At 42.5% G+C, this 19,684-nt stretch overlaps 1 protein-coding gene and 1 pseudogene across 5 annotated transcripts in view; both read right to left on the bottom strand.

The window, feature by feature from the left end:
- rnf220a (ring finger protein 220a) overlaps nucleotides 1-19,684 on the bottom strand; it is a 191,710-nt gene that overhangs the window by 7,409 nt on the left and 164,617 nt on the right. For all 5 annotated transcript variants that reach the window (XM_086202838.1, XM_086202840.1, XM_086202837.1 and 2 more), the window contains 4 exons: nucleotides 10,124-10,316; nucleotides 9,964-10,019; nucleotides 9,704-9,815; nucleotides 4,035-4,146 (listed from right to left, as the gene is read on the bottom strand). In XM_086202838.1, coding sequence (XP_086058964.1) covers nucleotides 4,035-4,146; nucleotides 9,704-9,815; nucleotides 9,964-10,019; nucleotides 10,124-10,316 — 473 coding nt within the window. The remainder of the gene's footprint in view (nucleotides 1-4,034; nucleotides 4,147-9,703; nucleotides 9,816-9,963; nucleotides 10,020-10,123; nucleotides 10,317-19,684) is intronic.
- LOC147261011 (uncharacterized) lies at nucleotides 16,815-17,856 on the bottom strand (annotated as a pseudogene).

The following is a 19,684-nucleotide window of genomic DNA, read 5'->3' as shown; positions in this document are numbered from 1 at the left end:
ATCACCGCCGCACACATCGGCAGACATCTTCCTCCTTTTTCAAGAAAGAGAGGTTTGATGGCGAGCTGAAAACATTAAACGTGGGTTGATTTTCCTTTTTTATACCAAGGTTGACAAGCAACAGGTGAAGAAGAAAACAGGGTACGATGCTGCAGCATGTTTGGTAATGAAATAATGAAAAAAAGAATCAAACAATAAAATGCCATTCATTTGTTGTGAAAATAATTTGAAATATAAAAAGAATGCGGCCTTCCAATTGATGGTATTATATCAACAATGTGTTCATTAATTTGCAGAGAATGTTCAACATCAGGATAGGGCTGGTTCAGCTCTACTTTCGGATCGCCCTTCTACAACAGAGATCGCCAACAGACCATCAAGTACCACACGGGGGAGGGGGGGTGGAAGGAGCTACAACACAGCACACTAAGAACTAAGACGACCACTAATGGAATCACAGATTCTGGACATAATGCGCAGCCCTCGCACACAGGTTTTTGCAAAAGGCATCATCATGGCGACATACCATCGTCACCACCATCCTTTTTTATTGTGCTACCCACATTATTTTATATTGGATCCAAATCACAATGTGGCTGCAATTCAATAAAGCTAATCAATTAAGTTGTTAACTCAAATTAAACACTGTTGTGCTCCACCATATTCTTACTCTATGGGTGTGCATGTGTGCCTTAAATCACATAATTGTTGGAAGCATCGTCAAATTGAATGCCTCTCCCTAAAATGACCAGTAGATGGGGATAGATATCTTCTGAGTCACTCAGAGCTCTTCCCGGGTGCTCCTTGAGCCAACTCTCCTCCAGCCAAAGAATTAATTCCTGTTAATCGGTAGCTACCTTCTGACTGTTGAGAATGCGTAGGAGAAAACCTGAGGAAAGACTTGACAGTGACATTACTTCTCAGTGATTCTAGGCTGAGAGTGCTGAGACTGAAGCTGAAATGCGGCTTCTTTTACTTGCAAATTAGTGAGGTCATCTAATGACAACAAAATTAGGCATGCACTGATAGCAAAGTAGCAACTTAATGACAGGGACTGATTAGTTTTAAGACATCTGTGTGTGAATGTTTTGCACATGTGTGCTGTTCTGTGTGTCTTAGTGTGTGTGTGTGAGAAAGATGAGGGACAGTGACAGATGAGCAGACTAGAGCCATGTGTCCATGGGGCAGTGAGTGATCGATCGCTGTGCCTTGCCCTCCGTGTCACCTCAGGCACCCAGCGACCTTTAGGAAGTGCAGGCGTCTGTAATTACCCACACACGCGCGCGCACGCACGCACGCACGCACGCACACACACACACACACACACACACACACAAGATGCCAACGCAGCGATGTCCACAAGCTTGAATGATGATGACACCCACGGTTACTTGACACAAAGAGAGAGGGGAATGCAGGTAGAATCACACGTCAAAGATCTTATGAACACGACTATTGATGATACCAGTGGGATATTGTCAAAAAGGAGTATGTAGTCTATCTTATCGATCAGTGAATTCAATCAATCATCAATACGAGCCGCAAGGCATTCTTTCACTTGACAGTGCAATATTACTTGTTAATATCACTGGATCCAATCTAATGCAATACTGGTATCAGGTCGACAGTAAAGTAATTCACTACTCGGATATTGGAATAACTTCCTATAGTCTGATCATCTCGGTATATAGCTGTAGATGAAACCGGCGATGGCCTGAACCTATGTGGGGCACATTGAAAACTATAACGAGTACTGGACCCGCTCCATCAAGTGCTGAGATGAATTTTGCTTCAGTTTGCAATGCATTTGCGCAATACAAATAATTAGACAAAGCAAGGTTGAGGAGGCCAGGCTAAATGCTCATCACTAACAATCGAAACAACAGCGAATTTCATCTGCTATGCCAATGTCTGCTCTTACATCAGCAAAACAACCATCAGTCTGCTTGGGGGTGAGCCTGAGCCACAATCTTACTGGCTAATTTGTGCTTGGAATGAAGGTCAAGAGTGGTGGAGAGTTCATAAACATGGATACCAAACGCGTCTCCAACAGATGCAGAGAGACTGATCTGCATGTAGACCATCTGACAAGCCAGTTTTGAATTACTTTAGGAAATGCTTCGGTTTTGGGAGGAAGATTGCTGCAAGACAGTTGCAGCTTGAGAAAAAGTTGCGTCCCAGTTTTGCAAATATTGACTGAATCTACTTTAAGTATATCATTTGACTTCTCTCCGAGGAGAAGCCTGATATAAGTTCTCACTCCAAACATGACAAAAAGGGAGCGAGAAGGAGAAAAAGAGAGAGGTCCACAGTGGTCCTTAAATGAAGTTTAACGGTGTATATTATGTGCTCGTTTTAAAGTAGATGGTAAAGAAAAGTGTGGGAAAGTACTGCAAGCACATTGATCTCAGTTCTTTCAAACACACGTTTAGTTGACTTCAAAGCCATGCAAGGGCTGCAACAACACAACACCAGCAGCAGCACTCAAACAATTAGCAGCTCAGGACGATGAGATGCAACAGTTCCTCCATGCACACCAGACAAGACACTTAACACTATGTAATATCTGCCAAAGCTGGAGACTCAGAAACTCAAAGATGAGGAAACTGGTCACAGTAATTAATTCTGTGTGCGCTTCATAATAGCTCAGTCTGACTTATGTGTTGTGACATTTAACTTAATCAATATTTCTGCATAACTTTCATCTCTCCTTGACATCCTGTGACACTGTCAGGATGCTGACAAGGGAGAAGACTATGTCTAATTTGTATTTGGGCTTGCCGCAGTAGACCTGGGTGATAAAGCTGAAACTGATCACCATAAAATGTTTCATTTCGGTGGACATACGACAAATAGATACATTTTAATGGCCAGTTCTCTGTTGACAGAAAACACACACAACCAGTAAAAGAATCCTGCCGTACTATTCTGTCCTTTTTTAGTCAACACCATCTGCGCTCATTTTCTCACTCTACAACGTTTCTGTTGTTAAGTCAAAAGTGTTGCAAGTGCACCACCCGTCTGTTAACTTGACTGACAAAAGCTATTAGGAAGGGTGCGCACTTGTTACTGAACTAAACATTTGACACCGGTGTTGATGGCGTGTCTACAGTCGATACAGATGAAGTACATTTAAAAGGTCTCAAAACTGTCCGACTAAAAGTGCACTTTTAAAATACATGTAAACATGTTTGAGTAAAATCAAATACAACTGTCGTGTATATGCTCTGTGTATGTTCTGTCCTGCTGTGGTATTTAACTCTGAAGTTGAACAGCAGACAGTTAAGGAAGGAATCATTACAGCTGGTGAAACAGTGCAAAAAAAAGAAAAAGAAAAAAAAAAGGCATTTCTGGACAGGCGAAGAGACAAATAATGCAGCCTCAGGTCAAGGAATTGTCAAATTTCTCCTTTGGAGTCTCTGAATTCAAGTCCACCATTCTACATGGGTGCCACATTGTTTGCTTTATTGCATAAAATGTGAAGCCTGACTGCAACCAGCTGTATGGGGACCTAACTGTCCCCTCAGGTGAACACTGTGGATACATCAATGATTCCATGTTCATGCACACCAGGACATTGACAGTTGCCCAATTACATGACCAAATCAAGCATTAACCATAGCTTTACAGCAGCTGGCATGTAAACTAACTTGTTGCTGATGTTTTATCACCCAGGAATGTCCTGCAGTCACTTTTTCATTGGCCTTGCTTCAATTAGTGATCAGCTAAAAACTGCTAAGTGCAATGCAGCTAAGAGCTGATGAGGAATGCTTCAATCTACTTTGCTAAATGTGTGTGCAGTAGTTTGACTGACTGGCTGGCTGCTCCACTGTTGATCAGTGAGGTTTCTCTGTGCTTTCTGAAAAAAAATACAGACTGGTACTAACTGTAGCATTATCAGTTTCCTAATTTGTTAATGGTACTGCATGGAAGTGTAGGAGTGCTACATGTAGCACTTTCTGGCAGGCCCACTGGCACCATTCAGGCCTAAAGTGCAGGGAAACACATGAAGTCCTGGAACATTTTATGCTCACCATGCAGATGAGACACTTGTATCGGTCTCCTCTCAGTATCTGCTTCTCCAGCTCTCTGATCCGAGCCTTCAGAGCCTCCATGGTGGTAGCCGTGGACTCTTCCTCTGTTACCCTAGAGGAGAGGAACACAATGAAAAAGAGAGAGATGTATATTTACATTACAAGCGGATAGATGGGTCAATGAAATTTCTCACCAGCCACCTCTGACAAGCACAGAAACATCTCCTTGAAAGACCTCCACACTAGTGTTTCCAGGTGGGTTTGAAAAGTGTGACCGTGCTAACACATCAGTATATAACCGCTTGAATCTCTTGTGTTGAAGTGAAGAGAGCAAGGAAGCAAAGTTGTCTTTCTCTGTGACTGATCCTCATACCTTCACTCTTGATACTTAATCTAATATACTTGAATAAATGTATTCAATTGCCCTATGAGAATTCAACTAACTGTCTTTACATCAGTACGTCAATTCTCCGAGGAATTCCATTCACAGTCATTTAGTCGTGGCCGTCACTGTCATACTAACCCGCTCTCTTAGTAGGTAGTCACTGACGTGTTTCCACGGATCATTACCATCTGTCCGCAGCAGTTTAATACACAGCCAGGCATCTTTAAAGCTTCTCTCACCCTTTCCAACTCTTCCAATGTCCAACGTATAGTAAGATGCCACTCTATTTAAAACAGCTGTATCCTCAAAGGCACCATCCTCCAACATATTCCCAACTTCAACCTCCTCCCTTTAATAATACTTGACTCCACCCTTGTTTTCATCCTCCAATCTCCTGTTCTCAGCCAGAGTTAAATGTCCCCTCGCCTGTCACCTCTCCCATTCCTCCCTTAGTTTTATCCAGTTAATAACACTTCTTATAACAATAACAAAAACAACAACACTTTCCTTCATCTCTCTCTCCTCAAAGTCCCAGCTTCATTCCTCTCAATTGTCGGTTCCCTTCTGCCTGGAGGCCACCTCTGATTCATGTGTAGCATCACAGAACATGTACATTTAACGCTGTCCGACAGCATATGAAGCAGCCATAACTAAATCAATACGGCTGAGGCACAGATGGCAACGCAGATGATTATTTGGCACTGGGAGATGAGGCCACAACAAGCCAGCCTGTGTTTATTATGGCTATCCATTCACGGTTGTGCAAGATGAAACAGAAGTATGTCTGTTTTTTCAAAAAAATGACGAGTGGTTGTGTGAGTGGTTCTGGGTTGCAGCCATTTTGCTGGCTGATAGCTAGCTGATCTATGGTATTGATCTGGATGGGAAAGGACAAGTGAAGGGGTGGGGGTGCAAAACACAACAATAGGTAATGTGTGTGTAACTCCGTTTGCTGCATCCTTAGCAGCAACGATTACAAGTCATGCAAACAAAGAAGGAATTTCTTTATCTTCAACAAGCTGGAATTCTGCAAATCCTTGCTGATCCGGGGGGGGGGGGGGGCACTATAGCCCACCACATTCTTCCTCTATCACATACGGAGTCCCACGTTTCCCCACGGGGCATCACAAATGGAAGGATCATGGTGTCCCTCAACTGGCCCCACCTCTGCAAGTGTAGTGACCCAGACAAATACCCTCATCCTCCTACCCACCTGCAGGCTGTATGCAAGCCTAAGGTATCATGGGTAGCCAAATCTGTGGCCACCCTGTTGGTGGGCAACACAACAGACCACTGCACTACCTGAGTATCCTAAAATAGGATATTTCAAAAATGTTCAAATTGATGTGATTTCTATAAATTATCTTATGACCAAAAATTTGGGAGCCATGTTCCAGGGGACTGCAAAGCCTATATTTGAGGGCCTGCCTCTATTAACGTTAAGCCCCCACCCTTTGCCACCAGGTGTTTCTTTATCCGGTCTCTAGGAGAAGTTGCCCTGCTCAAGTCCCTCCTCACAACCCCACGGCCATCTCTTGTCCATAAAGACCTAGTCGGGACGCCTTTCCCCGATTCACCAATTCATGCCCTATTAACTGCTTTACCTTCTCCTCTTATTAGTTCAGAGCTTGTAAAAAGCCATTTATCCTCGATTAGTCTCCTTGTTTATAAAGCAGCAGCGGGTTCTCGGCTGAAAGGTACAGGATGAGGTTGACCCTCAAGCAAGGCTGTCACTTTCTTTAAACAGCTCCAATAAATACCTTCTGATGCTCAGTCAATCCCAAAACTCTACCAAAGGGTGATCTTGTTGCTTATCCAAAGCCAGTGAGCATTGCAGGAATGAAGAGAAAAGGAGACTACAGACTTCTGTATTTATCCCACGACCACTATCTATGTTGAGGATGAATATTCATTAAGTGCCACTTAATTATACAAGAACTTGAAATGCTTTCCAGAATAGTAATATAAATATGAATACATGTTAATCTCCAGAAAGCTGTGGCAATCTAAATCATAGGAAAGTGCAGTGATTTAACCACAAGTACAAGATGATATCACAAGGCCAAGGAATTACTCAACGCTGAGCCTGTAACCAACCTGTGACCTTCAAATCATCAAATGTTTGCTTTACTTATACTGATGTATGCTTTATTGATTTAAGAATCTTGATTGTTGGAACTGGTTTTGCCTGTTAAATGTCTGAGGACTTCCTCTTATTGCACATTTTTGGCATCAGAACAAAGGCTGTAAATGTCCTGGTGGCTCCTCCTGGCTAACAGCTAAGTTGGGTTTATCCAACAATTTTTTTTTTTGTATGCATTTGCATTTCCACTCCTCCATTTTTTTGTTTTAAAGGTTTACTTACTCCGTGTACATATTGCTTCATAATCTGCTAGACTTAATAACTGGCTAAGACCGCATATCAACCCCAGTATTAACTGAATAAAGGAATATGGGTTGGATTTTTAAAAAACTGACATTGAAAACTGAGGATGCCGCGCTGAAATAAGCAACTTGTGTGTGTGTGTGTGTGTGTGTGTGTGTGTAAAAGAAAGTGAAATTGCAGCACATTTCGATTGCAAGTCATTCCAAAGGCAAAACCCAAGCAAGAGAAGCAGACAGTCAGATAGATGGCTCTGTCTCCCCTCTATTTAGCCCTCTGTTCCCAATGTGTGTGGGGCTATTTCTCACTGCATTAGTGTGTGTGTCTGTGTGTGTGTGTAGCTAAAGACTGCTACCATCCATCTCAATCAGCCCTGTGTCTTAATCTGTCTACCTACATTTCAGCCTCACTCAGCTTCTTTCTCAACACGAGCACACACATAAGATAACATTATGCAATAACAATTAAAAAAAAAAAACTCCTGGCAAATTCTTAAGAGATACTTTTTGCCCCCAGACACAGTAATAACAGCAACGAATCCCTTCAGAGATCCTTCTCTGCTACAGCCTGTTAACCAAGGCCTTAACTACACTGACACAACATGATAAAACATTTGAGTCACTATTGATTTCCCCTTCCTTCACCTGATATGTGTGTGCCTTCGAGTGTGTGTGGGTCTCAAATGCCAAAAAGCAAGTGGAAGGAGGCGTCATGTATGTGCTTAAGAAAAATTGGGACAAAGGCTTGAAAGACACCAGCAAGTGAAATGGGAAAAGAAATGAATGGAGAAAGAGAGGAAATGCAGCCTGGTAAAGAAAAGACAGACTGTGAAGGGTGTGTGTGTCTGTGTGTGTGTCTAGGGGGGGAGTGAGGGTTGAAATCTAGCTTCATCACTTTGAAATTGAGGACAGATTCAATTATTTGCAAAAACCACATGGAAATCGCTTCGCTTTGTTCCAGCTGGAGCACCAAATTCGGCAGCAATCACATTGGCGGCATTGGAGGGGCCATTTATCTTAGAGGGGAAAGAGCGTCTCAGGCGTTGTACATGTACATGTGTGTGTGAGCTCATTTATCTTGCTGGGGAATGGGCAGGGGAACGAGGATGCCCACGGGAGGTGACCAGATCATTACCCATCTGGGATCAGAGGGAGAGAGGGGGAGAGGGGGGGGGGAGAGTGAGAGCGAGAGAGAGAGAGAGACCTAAAGCTGCCCTGCGCAAGGCCACACAAATACACACACACAATGTATCAATGTAACGAAAGGAGACAAATCTCATTTTCATTTGGGGGCGGAGGTGCACAGAGGCTCCTCAAATGTGTGCATTTATGGCAAGCGTAGAGGAGAGAGGCAGGGAATTGTTCTAGCTGGCCAGCTGACTGCTGCTTCCAATGCAATCATTCAGCATCTAGTTGACTCCCTTTAAATTGATGTTTGGATTAAGGCAGGGTCTGCTTTCGTCGCTAAAACATTACGCTGCAATACATACCTGCATTTAGCAGTTCCCCAAACCTGTTGGGGAGAAGGGTATCCTCATTCAAAATCATCCCGAAATGATCGAAGGAAAGTAATTCAGTCTAGAAAAGTACTGATTCCAATACGTGAGTTCTATGTAGAGAAATGATCCCTCACTGCTGATGGTATTAATTGCCTCAAAAATCCATTTTTACCAAAATAATATCTATTTTTCTAATTTGGTAAATGAAGCACGTACACTCTGACATGCAGGAATTTGCGGAGGAAACCTCCATAACCAAAGTTTTCTGGCCTTTAGATTTCAAAAACTTTTCCTGGCCTTGAAATTACCACAGACTTTTCCAGGTTTTTCGCAATGTTATGAAACCCGCATAAACCATTTCAAATTCTAGAATTTGCAGATGTGACTGATCCAAAGAGAATTTGGTTTGGTTTGTTCTCTAAAAACTGCAATTCATTGAGAAATAATCAGATCTTCAGGGGCTGTGTTAACCAAATACAGCCATTGATGACATACTTTAAACATGCCACAAAATCCGGAGGCTGTCAATCATCTTGACAAATCAGAAGACTGTAACCTCCTGCTGTGGGATTTCCCCGCTGGTTTCAGGATGTGGAAAACTTATATTCAAGAGACTTCTGATCACATCAGAGGGGGAAAGGTTGCCTGACTCCCAGGCGCTGGCTGATTGCTGCTGTTGGTTCCAGATAACTAACGCAACTATGAGTTGTGTGCCAGAGGAAAAGACACAAATTAAGATGAGTCATTTTGTGGTGGTCAAGAATTTGACATGAACCAGCTGTCAAGGAATCCTCACTACTGTGTGTGTGTGTGTCTTTTGTTTCAAGTACACTGAACAGTCAACAGCTTCTCCTCTCAGACACAAACACAGAGTAAACAGGGAAGGTCACAGCAATGACGACAGCTTATTGAATGCATCCTCACATGCTCAAAAAACAAATACATATAAACACACACACACACACACACACACACACAGCCTTGAAGTGCTGTTTCTGATCAATACACTTACAGCTGTGCTCTTTATTCAGTACTTATCTTGATATTTACTTTAATATAAGGAACCATACACACTAGTCCCAGTTCTCTTTCTCGCTCTCTTTTCTCACCTCACTTCAATGCAACTGACAAGGGGTGTGTGTGTGTGTGTGTCAGACACTGTTTGCCTGTGAGAGAATATGGATGAGGGAATGGAAATAAGGGAATTAGAGGACTGGCCTTACACACACAAAGGCACACACGAGCACGCACGCACACACACAAAACATAATTTATGAGCCTCTACAAGGAACATCAGAAGGTCATGAAGTCACACTGAGACTGAGTCACCCTCTTCACACGGAGTAACAACAAACAAGTGTTGTGGTTCAGCTGTGTACTGAGTTCATTTCTGTGCAACCTACTTTTCGATTTCGCTATTTTTACAGGTGCGTGGGGCACAGGAAGAAGAGGTGGAAGATGAGGGAGTGCTTGGGTCTGTCTTGCTGCCCTCTCCATTGCTTGTCGAGGGCATCTCTGTGGACACACAACCAGCCAACATTGGTGACTAGAACTCACATTTGCATGCCTTCAAGTAACAAATTAAAGTCATTCAGTCAAAGGTCCTTGTCTACAAAGACCGTACAAAATGTGAGAGTTCAGTCTTATTTTGGGTCTTTCTTACCGTCGCTGGCCCATTTGGAAAACTCAGGAGTTATTCTGTTTGAGGGCATCCCTCCGCTGCAAAAGACCCACAACAGTTGGTACAAAAGCAAATCTTTTTTCTGACAATACTATGTGCAGGTATCATGCTCGTTCAGCTGTTGAAGAGTTTGACTGCATACTTGAGGACAGCTCCACGTAGCGCCTCCCTCTCCCTGGCCTCTCCTTGGTCCTCTCCAGCCCCAGAGCAGGGGATGATGTCAGCCTCGGTGTATTGGGCCTTGCCATACTCCAAGGTGTCATCGCCGTCCACATCGAGATCGGCGTCACTGTCCGCTGCACTCTCTTTGATACTACACGTGGCAAACCCGGTTCCTGAGAGGATCATATTGAGACCATTGTCAGCCTTTTAACTAATGACAACAACAGCAACTTATTTGTAATGACATTAACAATACCACCTCGCTGGAGTTTTTTTTTTTCTAAAGGTACTGATATACTGACTCAACTACAAGCTTTATGCGCTCCATCTAGTATCCAATTTTCAGTTGTGATACAAACCAAAATAATTACAAAATATATAAAACATTGTATTCAAGACATTAAGGTATTTAGTAATCATGCAAGAGGCTGGCTGAAAAGAAAACAGAGTTGTATGCTTTTTTCACCTGGCATGACTTCAAGTCGTTTTTTTCTCTACGTTTTTTTTTTTAATTTAATTTTAATACTCTGCCTTTCTCCAATTCTTTTACTAAAAGCCTGGAGTTGGAACCAGGCAAAAGCTATAAAACCTGCATGGCTGCTGTGACAAAGTTAAATAAAATAAACCACCAGCTAAAAGGGAGAAGGGGACCTCTACTAACTCTTTTTGGACAATTCAAAACTTGATCACTTTTGGTCAGTGGAGGAAAGTGAATTTAACATTCAGACTTGGGCTGAAGTGATGCCGACTGACACCTCACCCATCAATCAGTGAATCTGTGAGAGGGAAGCAGAGTGCAATGGTGTGTGTGTGTTTGAGTGACACATCTATAAACCCAGTGATGAACGCTCAGACAAACTCTCACCGCTGCCTTCAGCTCCACTTAGCCACTGTGCTGGCTGTGTGTGTGTGTCCGTCACTGAGAGGAGTCTCTTCAGTGTTTATTTGAGAGTGTCTGTCCCCCTGTCACTTAGGCCTCGTCCCTCCGACTCCTTGAAGGTAGGTGTGTGTGTGTGCATGTGTGTGTGTGTTAGAGAGAGTCAGTCTACCTGTCACCAAAAGTGTCTATCCACCATGTAAAGGTAGGTGCGTGTGTGTGTCTTTGAGTACGAATGTAACTTACACACAGCCTATTCCAGCACTTGAAGGTGATGGTGTATGCACTTGTGTTTCACTTAAGATGGAACCTGTGACAGGCCTGACAGCCATCTTATTTACACCTATCCCAATTTCTTGAAGCGCTCAGCTGGACTAGTTTGTGGTGAGAGAGTGTGTGTGTATGTGTGTGTACACAAAGCTAGACAGAGTTGACAGCCATCTTATTTAACCCCCTGTCCAAGTGTGCGCGCATCAGTTGCTGTACTATACTCAGTATAAACCCTCAGTATACTCGTGTCTCATTGCACCAATGCATCGGCCACACTCGACCCTTCTCATTTTTCTTAACTAAGATTAGCTCACTTATTTCACTTTTTTTTATCTGGGTGACGCAAAAAACAAAGGACTGTGCAAAAGACTGAACCTTGCACTCAACTTCTTTGTGAAATCACAAAAAGTCTTAATTACACAGGCAAATTCTAGTCCCCAAATGTGTTTGGTCTGCCAGAGGTTTTTTATTTTAAAAAGTGGAACAATAAAATAACAATGTTTATTGGAGTGCCATTTTGTGCAGGATAGTAGAGTGGGAAAAAATTAAAATACAGTGTCCTACAGATGAATGGCAATTTTACAACATAATATAGGTTTGCTTTTCACCTACAGTCCATCATTAAATTTAAGTTAGGCCTTTATGGGCACCCATGCTCTAGACAAATAACATGTTTAGAAAAAACAGTGCACTACTACAGGAGATATGATTTGTGTGTGTGTGTGTGTGTGTGTGTGTGTGTGTGTGTGTGTGTGTGTGTGTGTGCGTGCGTGTGCGTGTGATGGGGAGTAATCCATCAGACTGATCAAACTATAGATCCTGTGGATTGTTGGCCAAAACTGAAAGTCATCTGTGTATCTGAGAGAGAAGAAAGTTTGGGGCAAACAGACCTGTCCAAATTGAAAAAGTAAAACCTTATCCAAACAGACATAAGATCAATTAGGCCTGATTTAAATTACAGTCAAACTGAAGAAACCCGTTATTATAGTCACATAATATGATATACACATATTCATTAATGTAAATGTTTTCCTTAAATATGGACAAAATACTGCGTTCTATGAGAATACACACATTTTCAAGGCAGATTTCAACTTGAGTGGCTGCTGTTCACAGAGCACGTCTGTGGATTGTGTGTCCTGTTTGCTCTGTGTGTGTGTGTGTCTTCTATCTGTCCCTCTAAGCAGTCTTGGCAGGCCAATCTAATCTGGCCAGGGAAAGGTCAGCCCCACTCTAACTGCCTTTCACTCACATTATGCACCGACAACCCCCCCCCCCCCCCCACCACCACCACCCCCATTTTGGGTTCATCACCTCTCATCCTTTCCCTTCCTCCTTTTAGCTGATTTTTGCCTCCTCTTTTAAATAATCATCTCCTCTTTCCTTTTTTCCTCAAGTCTATTTTTCCACTGTTCTTCCTGTTCCTTGACAGCTTCTTTACATCTCCGTATTTCTCCCATCCACAAATACGGCATAGCTTCCCCCTCTCTCTCTCCTTTCCTCTCCTCCAGCTGTCCAAGTGCATAAACGCTTTCTTCTACGGATCAACACACAACATCTCCTGATCTACCTCATTATCAGAATCATCCCTGTAATATTAAACACTGCACTGAGGCCGAATCACATGATTCATGACAAACACACAGGACACACTCAGGCTGCATACATGACACAACATTACAAGTTCAGATCTAAAGAGGCGAGGATCATCAAAGGACTCATCAGGCTAGCCCAACCAATCGAACACCCTCAGCAACATCCTGTTACCATAGCAATTATCAGGACCCCCTAAGAAGCAGAGAGGAGGGCTGTCAAAGGTCATCGCACTATCTTTCTGCCATTTACAGGTCAGAGAGAGGAGCGAGAGAAAGAGAGAGCGATGGGGAGAAAGGACAAGGCACAAAGACATGAGACGGCCATCTTTGAAGTCCCTTTACAAAGCAGAGATTTCTCCTCGTTCTCAATCCCTCTGGGTCATCTCAACCTACTATAATCCCCCTCTCCTCCTCCTCCTCCTCCTGTGTCTCTCCGCACCAACTGATATCAAACCTAAGGATCTGTCCACCTGTCTGTCCCTGTGATTACACCAACAAATCAATTTCTTTGTTCTAAACATCATTTTGGGGTTGCCATCTAGTAGAACACTAACATGAATTTGATATAAGTACAAGGCAGAACAAAATTCAAGTAGATGACATACTTTTCCATGGTCTCCTGTTGATTTCTTACATTTCTATAACCTACACATATAGGACAAGAAAGAGCATTCAGAGCGTGTTGCTCTCTAGATCCTTGTCCTTCCCTCTAAAATGTATTTGCTGAAATCCAGCAGTGAAACAACAAGTCAATAATTCTTTTAGGTGATCAACAGAACAATAAGCAATTATGAGACATATACAAATGCAAAAATAAAAAAACAGCCAGTCAGAATATTCACGAGTTACAGCCTTATGACAACGGGCAGTGTGGTTTCACATGACACACTGAATATACTGATCATACGGTTTTACTCTTAAGATCTAGTACAATTTACACCTGCCCTACCATTTCCTGTGCATTTCGGTTCAGCCATCCACATGATATATTATGTGTATGCACTTGTAAGGATTCACTGCATTACGTCTGATTCTCTGCTCTTGGCCAACCAGACAGGGATTTCATTGTTATCCTAAACTGCTCCAGTAATTGCACAAAATACGGATCAATTCCTTTGAGAGAAATCAGAACTCCTCTTAAAACACTTGGCAGCACCAACACCAATATAACTGATGCTTATTGTCAACCAAACAATCAGTCACTATTCTGTGTGAATAAATTATTTGCAAATAACACAGTGTTGTTATAGAAAGGAATATCACTATACTATTACTACTTATGATATTATCATTTATTCACTTAACCTAAATTCAGTGTCACTAACAAAGGTAAGTTATTGAGGTACCATTCACCCATCGCACGAGGAATGCAAAGACCAATTTTGTTCTCAGGATTTTGCAAGTCAACATATCAGAAGCATTTACTACAAAAAATATCCATGCATATGTTACGGGTAAATATTAATTTTTCTATTACTCAAACCTAAAATCAAAGTTTATCGATTTTACTAGATGAGTGGGTTCTATAATGGCACAAAAGCAAAGACATTGTCACCGGGGGGAGGATGGAACCAGCGACCCTTCGGTAGCTAGACGGCCACTCTACCTCTGCGCCATGCTGCCCACACCAAACTGAAATGGGATCAAACTTGACAAGTAAGAAAGTAGAAAGAGTAGAGAAATAGATTACTGCCTCCTATCACTTCAACAAAAAATTAAATAGAAAGAGCTGGCATTGACTGACCAGATTTGGTGTTGTCTTTAAGATATTTGTTAACCTTTATCCTTTCACACATTTTACATTTTCACCCAGAAATAAAGAGCGTTTGTACACAGTCTGATGATAATTAATTGAAAGGAAGACCAGAATGAAGTCTTCCATGAAATAAATACTTGTGAATATATTTTTTAAAAAGTTAGAAAGTGGAGAGGAGCTAGTATCCACCTCAGACAGCAGACAGACACAGCTGACAGTCCACTAGACAGATAAAAAAAAAAAGTGGTGGTGTTCTTTCAATCTGGCTGAGACACAGGGAAGTCTTTCCCCTCAGAGTTGAATCATAAACTGATCTTGTTCGATTTCTTTTTTTTCTGCCTCCCTCTCTTCTCCCTTTAAAGGTCCTCGTTCCCCATGCCTTTCTTCCTTTCTCTCTCAAAGAGTGGGAAGGATGATGGGACTTCACAAAGGAAAAGGCCTTCTCTTCATCCCGCCAGCTGAGGAGACCCCCTGCAACATCTCTATCCGTCTAGCCAGCCGTTTGCTCTCGAGAGCCTGCCGGATTCAGCGGCATCTGTTAGAACCACTGAGGAGCTTTCATGAGAAAATCCACCTTCTGAGCCTTCTGCCAAGTGTGTGTGTGTGTGTGTGTGTGTGCATGCTTTTCAAGTCGGTCTCCCCAGGCCACCTCAGTTATCTGTGTCACATCACAAGGTGCCCTATTAGAGCGCAACAGAAGGGTCCTGTGTCTGCTCGTTTAACGATGTGGAAGAGAGATGGATGGAAGGATGGAGCATCAGGGAGATGGATGGATGGGTGGGTGGAGGGTGGGGGGCATCTCCAACTATAGCACTGCTCTTTGGCGTGGTTTAGCTGAGATTTCAACATTGATCTGTCTTGTCTCCTCTCCCTCTGACTTGCCATGAGAGAGAGAGAGCATGCAGGTAAGACTCAGTGTGTGTTTAACAATACATTGAACACACAGAGGCCCAGTGAGCAGGAGGAGGGACATGAAAGCTAAGACAGAGCCAAGAGTTTGCAAGAGACTCCATCTGTGCACATCTAGATGGCTTCTATCCTACTTTCTCTCCCAGTAAGTTGACAATGGGAGGCCACTGGCCAGTCTAATGTTCATATATACATACATATATATGCACGCACATATATTTTATATATACAGTATACAGTTTTCATGGACAGTGGCTCTGATGCTCACTAGTCAACATCCTCCCTCTTTCCGCTTCGTGTAAAGCCTCAGGATGCTGGATTTATGGTGAAACCCTTTGTGCATGGTAAGGAGCTTTCTGGTCTTGATGACTGTCGCTTCCATTTCCTCCTCTGGCCAGCTTATGAATCTAGCAGTGTCCAGCAGTGTGTACATGTTGATGGTTCGGACCTTGTTCTTATTGTACAGCGGACTTCTCGGTACTTGTCTTACTCTCTGGAGTTATTTGGTAGAGGTTGACTGCCTTATTACCTCCTTGTGGTTTCCATTAGCCTGTGGGATCCCAAGGTACTTGTAGCTACTCTGGATGTCACCCATATTTCCTTCTGGTAGGTCGACCCCTTAAATTCTGATGATCTTGCCTCTCCTTTACACCGTCCAGCCACATTTGTCCAATCTGAATTACTTCCCTACGTCGTTGCTGTAGAACCTGGTGGTGTGGACCAGTGAGTCAATTTTTCACTCATTCCTGGTGCATAGCTTGATGTCATCCATGTAGAGCAGGTGGCTCATTGTTGCCCCACTTTGGAATCGGTAGCCTTAACCACACTTTGTGATTGTCTGACTGAGGGGGTTCAGGCCTATGCAGAACAGTAGCAGTAACAGTGCATCTCTTTGGTATATGCCAAGGCTTGATGTTAACTTGAGCTATTGGCTTTGTGTTGGCCTCTAGGGTTGTCTTCTACATCCCCATTTAGTTTCTGACAAAGGCTCTCAGTTTACTGTTGATGTTGTACAGTTCCAGACATTCTAGTATCCATGTGTCTGGCATTGAGTTGTAGGCTTTTCTTGTAATCAATTCAGGTGGTGCACAGGTTAGTCTGTCTGCTCTAGCAGTCTCGGGCTCTATCAATCTGAAGCTGGTGCTTGGCTCCTGGTGTTAGTGCGCAATTCCTTTCAGAGCCCTGTTCATGTACTGAACCATGTGCTTACTTATCTTAGCTGCTATGATACTTGACAGGAGCTTTCATGTTGTGGAGAGGCAGGTTATTGGTCAGTAGTTGGATAGGATGGGACCATTCTGGCGGTCCTTCATGATCAAGATTGTGCTGCCCTGGGTTAGCCACTCTGGATGCGTCCCATCCCTTAGTAGTTGGTTTATCTATGTTGCAAGGTATTAACTGAGTGTAGGTTGCTTTTTCAGCCAGTATGTGTGGATCATATCGGGGCCCGGTGCTGTCCAGCTGTTCATCTTTGACACTCTGTCTTGGATGTCTGCCATTGAGATCGTTACTGGTTCATGTTCTGAGAGGTTTCTGTGGTCAGTTCTCAGTTCCACTCGCCATTGTGCATCAGTGTTGTGTGATGCTTCCCCTTCCCATATGCCCTTCCAGTTCTTTTCCATCTCAGCCCTTGGTGGGCCTGGTTGGTTGTTATTCCTCTGCCACTGAGGGTACACTTTGGCTAGGTTGGAGGAGAACATCTTGTTTATTCTCCTGGCCTCTATCTCCTTGGTGTATCTCTTCAGTCGGGTGGCCAGAGGTGTTAGCCTTTGTTTTTCAGTTCCAAGTGCCTCTGGTATGGATAGCTTGGTGTATTTGCACAGCTTTATTCACCACATTTCCTTGTTGCAGCTCGGCTAGTAGGCAAATTTCTCTCCTTGTTGCCTTTATTTTGGCCTCATCCTTCTCTTCCATTGAGGGTATAATTTCTTGTGCTCCATGTTCATGTCTAGCTTGTACCCTAGCATTTCCAGTATTACTGTTGCCGTACTGTGAATCAGCTTGTTGATATCTATGATGGTTACCATAGGTGTTGGACTCAGGCTTCACATTCACTAGAACATCTTCTGAGGGTACTTGACAACTCAGCTTTGGTATTCGTCTGAGGTTCAAGGATTCTTGTTGGTTCACAATCTTCCTTCTTAGGTCAGCAGCTCTTGTGTGGAGGCCATTTGTGTCTATTGGGACTTGGTACCGAATCTCAGTTTGTGGGAGAGATGATGACATCCCCCTGCTGACCTGTAATCCTGGCTTCCCCTTGACATAGCATTGATCTTGTTTATCATTAATCTCTAGTTGTAACAGTAGTTTCCAGTTATGAAAGTTGGAACACTGGGCTAGTTGTTTCTTTTTTAGCCTAGATTGCGGGTTTCAAAGTATCGATTGGTCCCACATTTGCTGCATGTATCCCCACTCACTGGGATTGCTTTCGTATAGCAGCATTACAACAATTATGTATTTTCCACTTTCATCCATGTGTGTCTTGTTCCAGTATCCCATTTCTCATTAGATTGCCCTGGTTCCCGAGCAACTGACGTGTATTTTGTAGACCTGGGAGACATCTGAGCCAGAATTACTATATCATTTGTTTCACTCATAGTCTGAGGTAGGCCAGTTTGTTTGTGTGTGTGTGTGTGTGTATTTACACACACACACACACACACACACACACACACACACACACACATATATATACATATATACACACATATATATATGTGTGTATATATGTATATATATATGTGTATATATATATATATATACATATACACACATATATGTGTGTATATATATATATATGTATATATGTGTATATATATATGTGTGTATATATGTGTGTGTGTATATATGTATATATATGTATGTATATATATATATATATATATATATATATATATCGGAAACCTAATCTAGTTAGGTAGGTTTGGACAATTTAATAATTATTGTTTTTTTTATTATGTTTTTGGAGCCTTTTTTTTAACCTTGATTCCTGAATTTGATAGTCTGCCTCCTTGAAAGTTCAGTAATGATTAACTTATACAAACAATTCAAAACAAACATGCACCAATGGAAATTGATGACTTGAAGCATGTTATCAATGTAGCAAAAGATGCTGTGGGGGAACACGGATCACAGTATTTATGAGCTCTCTTCATAGATACTACTTCAAAGGTGATCCATGTGCTCCAGCAGTATCTTCAGTTCCACTGATTTTCCAAGTCCTGGCCTAAGAAGCAGCAGATACAGACCTACACCCAAACGGGTGGAAGCACGTGTACGTGAGCATCTGTTTCTTTACTTGGAGGATCAAAGCTGAGGTACCCTTCAACTGACACCATCAAATTCTTCTTTGAATAGTGTCCACTTCTCTCAATGTAACGTAGCATACTCAGCATGAAGATGCGTCCTCAAATGCTGGTGCAAACTGGGGGTGTTGGAGTCTTTTGCCGGCACAAAAGCTTCACAAAGACAGCAAAGAACTTCATTTGGGTCTTTCTTGTCTTTATAGGTACTAGAAAAAGGATGAATTTGCTCAATAACAGAAGTACCCAACTGCAAACTTGTCAAATTTAGTATCCATTTCCCGTCAGCCTTTCGCAAAATATTATGCAGAAAATGCTTTTAACACAATGAATTTAGCTTCATTTAAAATCAGGTCTTATGCAGGAAAAACATTTCTAATTAATGATATTATCATCAAGCACAACCTCAATTTTGTGTTTTAACTGAAACTTGGCTAGACAAAGATAACAGTGCAGCTGTTCTTATTGAGTGCTTCCTCCTGATTTCAGCTTTATGAGTGAAGCTAGAGTGCATAAGAAAGGAGGTGGAGTTGCCATTTTGTTTCATGTGTAGTGAGCCGCTAGTAGTCATGATCACAGATCTGGGGTAGGGAGGGGTTTCCTTTGTGGTTTTTTGTCCCCCTCTATTTTTCCCAAATTATGTCTGGGCCAGGATTATTGTCAGTTGACTTTTTGTTTATGTTAAGCATGGGTACAGCAGGACAAGTGTTTGAGTTTTTTCGTTTTTCCTTTTTATTATCACGGGGGGTACCGGAGGGTTTAAATGGGGGGAAGTGACGTTGGGAAAGGAAGTGACTGTGACAGAGAGAGAGAGAGAGAGAGAGAGAGAGAG

Source organism: Aulostomus chinensis, chromosome 5 (genome assembly GCF_037954235.1).
Source record: "Aulostomus chinensis isolate RoL2024-O1b breed Wild chromosome 5, RoL_Achi_v1.0, whole genome shotgun sequence".
NCBI lineage: Eukaryota > Metazoa > Chordata > Actinopteri > Syngnathiformes > Aulostomidae > Aulostomus > Aulostomus chinensis.
Note: the sequence above shows the minus strand (reverse complement) of the source record. Positions and strands in the feature narration are given on the sequence as shown.